The sequence below is a fragment of the Aplysia californica genome, unplaced genomic scaffold (genome assembly GCF_000002075.1).
Source record: "Aplysia californica isolate F4 #8 unplaced genomic scaffold, AplCal3.0 scaffold00236, whole genome shotgun sequence".
Taxonomy (NCBI): Eukaryota; Metazoa; Mollusca; class Gastropoda; order Aplysiida; family Aplysiidae; genus Aplysia; species Aplysia californica.
Window position 1 is genome coordinate 959,061 of NW_004797506.1, and position 12,021 is coordinate 971,081.

The 12,021-nt window shown below is 40.5% G+C and overlaps 1 protein-coding gene across 1 annotated transcript in view; it reads right to left on the bottom strand.

The window, feature by feature from the left end:
• Positions 1-4,945: 4,945 nt before the first annotated feature.
• The window catches only part of LOC101855498 (ceramide-1-phosphate transfer protein), an 18,342-nt gene continuing 11,266 nt past the window's right edge, over positions 4,946-12,021 (bottom strand). Inside the window, exons 4-5 of the mRNA XM_005100122.3 lie at positions 10,351-10,499; positions 4,946-7,955 (exon numbers count right to left, since the gene is read on the bottom strand). Coding sequence (XP_005100179.1) covers positions 7,445-7,955; positions 10,351-10,499 — 660 coding nt within the window. The 3' untranslated portion in view covers positions 4,946-7,444. The remainder of the gene's footprint in view (positions 7,956-10,350; positions 10,500-12,021) is intronic.

Sequence of the window (12,021 nt, forward strand, 5' to 3'; positions counted from 1 at the left end):
AGCAAACCACACCACCGACCACCCACACAAACAACGCTAAACAAACAAAACTCAATTTAGTTTTAGTAAGAGTTTTACGGCACTTGCAATACAATAAGGTCATATAAGTGCCGAAGATTAGAGGTGTTACAAGAGAGTAACAAACATAAAAAAGAAGGAGGAGAGATCAGGACGATAGATGTTTGATGGGAAAGAAGGAGCAAACCCCACCAGATCAGAGCACCCACCAACCACCCACAAACAAAACTCAAAAGTGGGTTAAAAACACAAGAAATTTATTTCGACATCATTATAATAAATAGTCAAACAAGAGTTGGGGGGAAGGAAACATGACATAGATTATCGTCATCCGTACCGCGGGGACGAGATCTAGGAAAGTCCACATTATACATATTGTATGGTAGTTTTAAACACAAACAAAACCCCTCCAGTTGTCAGTGAGCAGACGTGACAATTTCAGTGTGCCCAGAGTCATAAACTGTATGCAGTTATTGTACATTCTTTCATGGGGAAGAGTGCAGAAGGAAAAAAACGACGAAAATCAGGAATGCATAGATCTGCATATTTTCCTTCATGGACAAAGTCTATTTTTAAACACAAAAGAAGAGACAAGTTCAGTCATTCATGCAAAGAAATAAACAACAGTCTACAAAAAAGTGGAAAAGGTAAGAGCAAGTGTTTGGGTTTAACACACCCCTACCAACACAGTTGGGTTATCTAAGAGGCCGGACCTCCAAGTTTCTGTCCCCACGGTTTTATGTACCCCGCATAATTTAGCAAAATTTGATCATTTTTTACATAATTTCAGATTATTTTCCTTTATCATTCTTTGTTAAAATTAACAGAGTCGCATAATTTCACATTTTTTGGGGCTCAGTTTGCATAATTTCAGAATTTTTTATGCATAAAACCGCAGGGACAGAAATGTCACGTCTGTCTCCGATAGGACTGAGCCAGATGGGTTGAGAGCCTTGATGAATACTCCACAACCCAACCCCATTTCAAGAACAGCCAGACTGGAATTTGAACCAGCCAACAACTGGGGACCAGTCACTGGAATTGATGTGTAAATGTACATCAAATGTGGGAAGTTTTACAGCCCCATCAAACACGTCTGAGACAACTCAGGGAGCCAGACAGCACAAACATGGAGATATATAATACCCTCACTCCATCAAACACGTCTGAGACAACTCAGGGAGCCAGACAGCACAAACATGGAGATATATAATATCCTCACTCCATCAAACACGTCTGAGACAACTCAGGGAGCCAGACAGCACAAACATGGAGATATATAATATCTTCACTCCATCAAACACGTCTGAGACAACTTAGGGAGCCAGACAGCACAAACATGGAGATATATAATATCCTCACTCCATCAAACACGTCTGAGACAACTCAGGGAGCCAGACAGCACAAACAAGGAGATATATAATATCCTCACTCCATCAAACACGTCTGAGACAACTCAGGGAGCCAGACAGCACAAACATGGAGATATATAATATCCTCACTCCATCAAACACGTCTGAGACAACTCAGGGAGCCAGACAGCACAAACATGGAGATATATAATATCCTCACCCCATCAAACACGTCTGAGACAACTCAGGGAGCCAGACAGCACAAACATGGAGATATATAATATCCTCACTCCATCAAACACGTCTGAGACAACTCAGGGAGCCAGACAGCACAAACATGGAGATATATAATATCCTCACTCCATCAAACACGTCTGAGACAACTCAGGGGGGCCTCAGACAGCACAAAGATGGAGATATATAATATCCTCACTCCATCAAACATTCTTTCCACACGGGACTTGAACTCACAAAACACTTTCCACATGGGACTTGTTCTCATAAAACACTTTCCACACGGGACTTGAACTCATAAAACACTTTCCACATGGGACTTAAACTTCTGCCTTCAGAGCGCGACAGCAAATCGCCTCACCGCCATATCACAGACACTGGTAGGGATGACTGAACAAGACATCAACAGTAATTTAAGAATCTAAAAATACACACATTCTAACCATACACACGTGAGTCATCGCGGTGAAGTCAGGCGCTTGTCAGTATAATCAAAACCGAAGAAACCAACATTTTCAGTCACTTGGACAATATATGATATTCGTTTGTTTTTTCGCTTCACACATTTTATGCCCATTTAAAATCATATTTCTGTATAGAATTTACTTTAAAACGTGGATCAAAGGCACACAAAAAATGTAAATTTGCAGACTTTTCTGAAGGACGATCAAGTTTTGAAATGCACCAAACTTTTAACGGCCTTTTTCTCACAAATTTTACCTCTCACACCAAGCGATGTCTGCCTCCTTTAATCGCAAATGTCTCAACTTCTATTCAAGATAGATAGGGTGGGGTTTTTTTTCATCCAGAACAAGACAAAAAAACAAGCTTGAGTATGCCGCCAATAACTCTCTCTACGCACAAAAACTGACGAGCGCCTGATTCCACCGTGTCGTGACAAATATCCAGAGTTTCCCGCCTTCCAACGCAACAGGGTTCATTTATGTACGGAATGGCACTCACAAACAACAAAGTTTGCTGCAGTTTATAAATGATACCGGTCTTTAATTTTAGTAAAAGTTTTACAGCACTTGCAACACAATAAGGTCATATAAGAGATGAAGATTAGAGGTGTCACAAGAGAGTAACAAACACAAAAAAGAAGGAGGAGAGATAAAGATGATAGATGTTTGATAGGAAAGAAGAAGCAAACCACACCAGAGCATCCGCCAACTACCCACAGTAATACCGGTATCATCTTGGTTTCTGGTGACAATGTTGGTATATATATATATATATATATAATAAAATATTTTCTATCAACATGCATAGCAAAGTTGTCAGGAACAAGATGGGGAGGAAGACACCTCTGTAGATGTCCCGTCTGTTGGATAAGTACCGTACGGCTCACACAGTCACACGTCTGTTAAGTATCGGTTGAGGACAGTTTCAGAATGTGATGTACACACAGCGCGTGTATTCATTTACATCTCTTCTGCAACTTTCCACTATCACTAAATCAATCATGAGGTGTTTCAGTTTCCAGCAATTCTACAATACAGCTTTGTTCTGTTTTCTTATTTTCTTCCTAGTTTTAAATGTAAAAATAATGAGTGCCCAAGTCATGGTTCCGATCAGGGTGCTCTCAATTTCTTAGGTCTAATTTTTCTCAAAACTTTTTTTAAAATTTACTTAGTCGTTTGTGAAACAACACTGATGATATAACGGAGACTCCAACCAGACACCACAACACGTTTGTCTGAGTCTACGCGTCTGACTGAATGGATTGGCACTCAATGCGAGCGTGACGTGCCACAACGAAGCACAGAAACGAGACAGATATACACATATGGTAATAAATCGTGGTTTACGCAGGGATAAAAGTGGTTGGTGACGAAAAAGCCTGAAAATTTGTTGGTGCGCTTGTGCGAAACAAACAAAAAACGGCAAAATTCTATCTTTCCCATTAAATGTAAAAATGAACATTGAACAAAAAGACACGAGAAGTATTTGGAGCATTTGAAATCCTGCAATTTCACCTCTCTACACAAAACATAAGAATAAACAGTAATCAAACAGAGGTAGAGAATGTTTGCTGTATCACTCACAGCAACCATTCAGAAAATTTTCAAAAGCCGGATTTCCAACTTAAGTTGGAAAACTTTTGTCCCTATTAATAAAGGTGAAAAAAAAAACCCCAAACCAGTCACAACCGTGCCAGGAAGCAGAAGTGGACCGCAGTAAGTACATGTAATGATCAAAGTTTGGAAAAACATTTTATGAATAAACCAGAGATACTCCCAACTATCTACAAGGAAGAGAAAGACGGGGAGGGAGGGGGAGGGGGAGAGAGAGAGAGAGAGAGAGAGAGAGAGAGAGAGAGAGAGAGAGAGAGAGAAAGACAGAGAGACAGAGAGACAGAAAGACAGAGAGAGAGAGAGAGAGGAGGGGGCGGGGGGAGAGAAAGTTGGAGGAAAAGAAATATACACTGCCTTTGTTAATATAACAAAGACAAATATCTCGCTGAGGCTGAGGGATTTGCATAATTTTGCATCATCATATAAATACGAGAAAAGACACACACACAAATCAATGATTTTATGCTCTAACCATATTTAACTGGTTTCTTGAAAATTCTTCAACATGCAAAAAACAAAAACAATCAAAAGAGAAAACACAAAATTTACTAAAAATGTATTTTTCTATTTGCAATTCACGTTGACCCCTGATTTTTATTGCAGACCCACAGATAACATCCATAAGATGTTAGAACCAAAAAATAGGAGTTACGAGATAACCTGCTGTTTTTATTCCAAAATACACCGTTAAAGCATAACACCATCTATTTAAATAACGTTAATTATCAAGATGAAGATAATGACCCAGTCCCGTACAACAAAGCTCCACACTCTTTACAAGTGATGAACGTGCCAACAAATGTGAGGTGTGCTGACAAAATGAGTTACTTCTCGCAATCCAAAAACGGAGATATTAGCTAAAAAAAAGGACACTAGGGTCAAATTTATAGATTTCCTATTTATGTCATATTCTTTAACTTTAACTATAACATTCCTTTTATTATTTCACACTTCTAAATTGTAAAAACTTCACCAATAAGCGTGATGTATCTATTTCCATCAGGCTTGAATCTGAGATGTAACTCATTTTGTCAGAACGCTTCACATAATATCTATATGCTCTAGATTAACAGTAACACATTCGTCACATGTGCAGACATTACTATTTTTACTATCACAGCAAATTGATTGAGAACACGAGAGAACTAAGAAAAAAGACAAACTATCACAATGGCATTTCATGAAGTATATTTATACATTAAATTTTAAACTTTGTATCTGACTTAGTACCTCTCAGCCAATTTCTTCAGTTTTATTACCATCAATGACACGAGCCTGATTTCACTACGATGTCACAGATATAACATAACATAACTCAGCCACAAACACGCAGACAGCTGTCAGAATAAATCCGTCCCGCTACAAAAGAAACCATTGTAAAGACCAAGCTGTGACTCACATAAAACTTTGCAATGCTGTCCACGCACGTGAACAGTTTCTAGAAAATGCATAATTTGAGCTAGACACAGCAGAAACCAGTAACCACTTGTTGAACAGTCTGTCCGCCGGCTTACACACACACACACGCACCGTGTAGGCCTACCGCTGTCTCTTATCACGGTACAAGACTCCAGAATCTCACACACAACACCTTCTTCTGCTGTCTCGCACCAGACTACAAAACTCCAGAATCCCGCACAACGGTGAGACTATCCCAGTCACTGAAGCAGGTAACTTTGGCCAGAGAGAGAGCGCTGTAGAACGAACAACTTTACACACGCACACTGACACACACGCACATACACACACACACACAGTGACAGTGAAACCGGAACAATGTGAGTATCTTCGAAAAGTGTAAAATACTTTCCACACATCTAGAAACTACCAACTTTACAACACGCCGATGATCAAACCCTCACCCCAAAGTTTTATTCACCTAAACTGCTTTGACAACCTGGAGACCAAACATTCCTTGCTCTTCGCACAAAGTTTTATCAACTGTGAAATTCCCTTCAATTTGCTGATTCTTCTTATCTCTGTCTGTTCACATGTTGGTATCGTACAGCCTGTCTTTTAGTAAAGCTTCGATAATGGAAAAATGTGTTCAAGAAGATGAAGATAGTATCAGTATGACCCTATATGGATCATAGGCTCCAACTAAAGTGCAATATTATCAAGATCAAAATTGAGTGTGCCCAAGAAAAAACAACAACAACATACAATACAATACAGTATTAAATAAATGCATAACTGTGTCACATTATTCATGTCTGTTGCCCTTTTGAACAAATTTATCAGGTGCCTTAGTCCCTTAGTCTTAGACTGTTCAATATTTGTAAGTCATTGTGCCGTGCAGCCAAGCAAACTTCAAGTCTTCCAGGATTTTATCATTCGAATCAGTCAAAAACTACTTGACAATAATCCATCCATAAAGTAACACTGACGAGGGGAGAAATGTCCATGCTACAACTCCTCTACCAAAACACCATGCTGGAAACATTTTTTCCAGATGCCGTGGAATTTGTTTAACATGAAGTTGTTTACACAAAATTCCTGTTAACACTAGGTCTAGATTTCAAAACTCCCATTTTTTTTCCTTCTACATTCTTCGCATTGCAACTTCCCTTGACGCGATCAGAATTCCAACAGATCTGGTTAATGAAGGAATTTTGGGCGGTTTCATTATTCCTCCAAGATGGATTTTTCTTTACTTAATAACGAAACAGATGACTCCTTCAACCAAACTCTTATCACTGTTGTAGCTTCACTCCCTCAGCTCTGAGTACATGTGGTTGTATGTATACATATACGAGTATATATATTATTATTATATATATATATACATGCATCACCAGGATATTGAGAGCCCACTGGTTATCTTACAAACATCACCATTGTCATAAAAAAGCACACGTAGTGAGGACTTCATGGACTTAGAGTGTATTGCACAATCAAATGCAACATAAAACAAAACAAAATGTTTTCAAAAATTGACTCCTAAACATGAAATCCCTCTCAAACAAAAATAACGGACAATAAAGTCAAGTGGAAGGCTTCACCAAAAAACTGAAACAAATCAAAAATACCGTTACAAAATAAAGTATGGACATCTTCACTCCAGGTTCCACCAATACTTCCAAAAACAAGACCACAATAACATTTTGTCTCACACAACGAGAGCAATAGAGTCCACACCACACACATCATTCTCTGTAGCCTGATGAAATAGAAAATAGCTTGGTTGGTCCGAACAATCTGTTCCCATTTTCTGATCCAAATGACGCAGCTCCACAAGTATAAAAGCCATCAAATACATCTCAGCAACAGGCCCAGATCTCTCCACCGTTAGTCACACATTGTGTTATCGTAACTCATTAAGTCGCGGCCAGTACGGAATCACAGCGGTCACTCCACAGTGGACACGTTCACACCGACACAAAACAAAACCATGACACGTGAAGTGAAAGTAGGTCATCACACATCGCACAAATTATGTCATATCAACTGAGAAAAAATACCCCAGGTCAGCTAGACCAAGTTTTTGTTTTGGTAAAGTTTTACTGCACTCCCAACGGCATAAGATCATTCATGAGCACTCTAGCATGATGAAATAAGAACTTTAAAATCAAAAGGAAATAATAATAATAATAATAATAATAATAGATCACATTGTTTATTGAAGCTCTCCATCCCATACAAAGTATAAGCTAGGAACGTTTCACATGATGACGTGAAGAAATGAGATGAAGGGAAAAGTGTCACACTTGACAAAACACACACAGTCTTGAGCCTTAACATGTAACATATATATTTATATAATCACGGCAAATCTAACAAATTATCTTTTTCATACAACTTTTGGGTAATGTTATATATAACATTGAGCTCGTCTATAAGATCTGTCATCCTGGCCTTACCAGCGTTGCTGTCCTCTATGCTCATTTTGTTGAGGAGATCAGGTCGGCTGGGCAGCATGTACATGGCGACGTGCACCGCTTTCTTCACCAGCCACGGGTGGTGTTTCGCCAGAGTTTCGTCGTAGGCTTTTGTCGCCACCGAGGAGAACTTGACTGAGTTGTCCGTGTCCCGAATCTTCATCAGCAGCGCTGAGATGAACTCCAGGGCACGATGAAGACGTAGAAGAGTTCTCGCCCCCGACGGTCTTTTCTTCATGTTGGTCAGGCTGTTGGCAACTTCGTAGTCGAGCATGGACTGAATAGTCTTGTAGCTTTCCGCATTTTCAGCCTTGCGGAAATCTCGAAGGATTCCAATTTTCTCCTCGACGTCAGACGTGACAAATGAGAAGATTGTCCCAAACAGACGGAAGAGCCTGTGGGATAATTTGTCAAAAATCAGTTACTCACAATAATTGAAATGTTATCTGAGAGACCTTTCATTCACTCATCATATCTATTCACCGAGTTGATTAAAGCAGCAGGGCTTTCTCTGATGGCACCATCATAACCACAAGAACACGCAGAGACTGTGACACAAATGTAAGCAAACAACTGTTGAAAGGGGCAGAAAAGGTTGCAATCAGAGAAAAAAGGTCATGTGATGCCATGAAACACCGCCTACTGTCACCGCGTGCTCATGATAATTTTGCTGTTTTGTTTTCACCTTGTTTTAACCGCAGTCGAACAAAAGTTTTAAAAAATGAGCTGCAAGCAATCATTAGAGTCATATCAAAATCAAATCATAGTCAGTCACTGACACTAGATCTTGATCTATTTCGCTAACTACGTCTCTACTAAGTCAGGTGCTCATTGAAAATTGCCTTCCCGTTCCATTGGCAGAAATTTTCAATTTTCAAACTGATAATTTGCCATGTAAACGTGAAGAAGGCATGTTTTTCTAAAATTATTATTTTTGCCAGGGGGCCACCCCTACTGTTGTGGGTAGTGCGCATCAACGCATTACACCCTAACTCGCCCGGGAATTCCCTTACGTGCTCCACCCTGACTCGCCTGAAACCGCCTGCCCCCACCTAGCGTCTTAGAAAACGAAGTCTCGCCTTAACGAGACTCTGGGCCGAGATTTTGATTTGAACAGTTATTGCAAAAAGTTTCTTCTTTTGTTTGATACCAAAACGAAATTTCTCGAGCTAGTAGTTTTAGTATTAGAGCCGAACGAAGTGCGATCGCGTTACCGACACTTCAAAGGTGTCTCGACTTGTTGAAAAGCGACACAATTGAGTTCGAAAAAGGAAGTAACGATCGATTTGAGCAAAAACAAGATATATATATGACAAATCAGACGACTCAGATTTTGATGAAAACGTTGTAGCAACAGTTTGGGGCCATTCGGATTGATCAGACGTAGAAAATCTTGAATTTAGATCTAGATCTAGGACCCGTCCGCGAGGCTGAGAGTGAGAGTGACGGGTCGAACACCCCGATTGAACTAAAGTTAGAACATTTCCAACAGTTTGCGCAAACATCAAGTTATAGTTATATTTTTCTTAAATTACTTTCATTTTTCGTTTTAATTTAACTTGTATTTTTTCAGGATTTTTGGAATTTAATTTTTTTAATGTGTTTTTTAAAGCGAAGTGATTATTCGGACTCGAGTCCGAATATGAAAAAATGTTATTCAGACTCTGATTCTTGTCCAGCATGACATCACTTCCAACTTCCTGTGATTCGTGACTCCGGCTTCCTGTCCTGCCTCACTCGTGACTCGCCTCAGGCTGGGTAGAGACCGGGATCACTTTGGGCAAAAAGGCGTTTTGTGCAGGAGCCGAGTTTTAATCTTACGACGAATTTGAGGCCGGCCTGAAAAGTTATAGCGCTTCTAATAAATGTTTATTTGTCAAGAGGTCATCAGAAGCAATTAAAGATGGCTCGTTAGCGTGTGTCGGGGTCGGATGGGCGGCCTGCACACGTGTGGCAGTGTGCGTGTCGGGGAGGGAGGTGGGGGCACTATCGGTCCGGGCGTTGAACGTCGCATACGCGTCAGTCCCCCCCCCCCCCCCCCGGCAACTGATCATTATTACAATAATAAGCTAGTCTTGACGTAGATCTACGTAATGAATTGTGCGCTGGTCTATGGACTCAAAAGTTGCCGTATGCTCAGCTCTACACAGCAACACAACTTTTTCTGGATAAACAGCTCATAATATGCAGGTGCCAGGTGGTCTGCTAATCTTCAATTTCACCTTTTTCTACAACAAAGAAAGTGGGAAACATGGGGGGTGGGGGGGGGGCGTATCAATGAGGCGGCAGGCATCGGATCGGCAGAAAAGGTGTGTGTGTGAGGGGGGGAGACTAAAAAATGGCGGAAAATTGGAAGCACTGAACGTTAGAACTATAGAACGAAGACACTTCCTTTTTTCCGGACCCGAGTCCGAATAACATTTTTTCATATTCGGACTCGAGTCCGAATAAGAATTTTTTTTATTCGGACTCGAGTCTGAATATGAAAAAATGTTATTCGGACTCGAACGACGGCCTTTTTAAAGGCTTGTATTCACGGGAGGTGGGTTCCTTCCCCTGGCTTAGGATCTAACAATGGACTTCCCGTCCAGACCCTTAGGGTGTATTGTGTTAATACACATGTAAACACGGTGGGTCCACCAAAGTTCAATCCGGCCAGAATAAATGTTTTAATACAAAACATTTTATTTTATGATAAGCCGGTTCGGAGGACAAAGAGTACATTGGCATTAAGTAAACAAATTCAACAGACATATAGATCTAGGAGGGAAACAAAATATGGATTCGTACTTGCAAAGCTCTTCGTAGGCATCCACATAACAATCCAGGGATAGAATGTCGCCATCTCCTCGACAAGAAGAGAAAAGCTTCAGCACTTTCTCTGCGTCAAATTTTTCAGCATCCGAGGCAGCCATTTTGACGCCGGAAGTCAAGTCGGGCTGAATAGAAAATGATCAAACAATTAGCTGAAATTTGTTCCCATTAGAAACCAGTTCTTTCGTGGTTTGGATTAAATCATTGTTAAACATTTTATTTGACACCTAATGGCTGGCAATGTTTTACAAGCCTTGCGCCTGTACTCTTTCTTCGTAATAAGCAAAAAGAGATCAGGCTTGAGATCGCTAAAAAGAAACAAACCATAATATTATAAATTTCATGTATCACTATTTCATCCTACTGTCTGTTTTCATGAATATTAGTGACTGCAGAGAATGCCTAATTTATGGAAATACGAGCTGAATACATCATGATATGCTAATAATGTAGCCAACTTCGTTGTGTTGCTAATTATAATGCTGCACGTGGTCTCAAACGCACCTTACTTGGTCTTCCTGCATATATTTTACATTGTTGTCTCATGATGGCAACATTGTCAACGGTTTTAGCTCATTCAAACTGTTGCATCCACATCACAAGACTGAACTATAATTAATTGGATCTCTGCAAAGGGGGGGGGGGGGCAGTGTTCACTATATAGGGCCATGCATGTTGGAAACGCACATTTTAAATTGTAAACCACCACGCCCCTTCCCCACCCCCCCCCCCCCTCCCCACCCCCCCCCCCTCTCTCTCTCTCTCTCTCTCTCTCTCTCTCTCTCTCTCTCTCTCTCTCTCTCTCTCTCTCTCTCTCTCTCTCTCTCTCTCTCTCTCTCTCCATTAGCCTGTATATCACATAGGCCTATATAAGAGTAGAGTTGCTTGGACTCGTCATTATCACTGGAGTCTGGACTGGGGTATGATCACAAAAACCGTAGGCCTACATGTTCGATGTGGTTCTGTGTTCGTTGAGTTTACCAGAATTCCTTCCTCGTCTAGGCATATCCTTTCACCGCTTCCTTCTTCTCCAGTGTATATTATTCCTACATTACTATTATTACATGTATTCTTGAGGACGTGTTGGTGCGAGAGTAAGTATAATAGGCTGTGGGTCGAGTGTAGAGCGGGGGGTGTAATTCTAATCTCTGTGCACACCAAAGATGTAATAAATCATCATCATCATCATCATCATCATCATCATCATCATCATCATCATCATCATCATCATCATCATCATCATCATCATCTGCCACAGACATCGGCGATCATGGTTCTCCATTCATTCCTTTGCTCGGAAGCTCTAAAAAGAGCTACGTTTCCCTGATCTTTCCCCGTCACCCATCTTTGTTTAGGTTCCCTAAGTAGGTTGTTCTGGGCCTACCCCTATGCCAGTCGTTTGCCTTCAATTTTGCTAGTGAGAGCTATAAGATGTTCAAGACCCTTAATTATGTCTATTCAGGTGTCCCAAAAACTGCATTTGTCGGTTCCTGATTGTTTTTAACAGTGAGCGTCCCACGAGGGCTTCATCAAGCACTACTTCATTTGCTTTCTTTTCCATCCACGATATTCTCAACAGTCCTAAGAAACCACATTTCTGTTGCTTCTATTATATTTTCACTGTCTTTGGTGATTGTCCAGCATTCA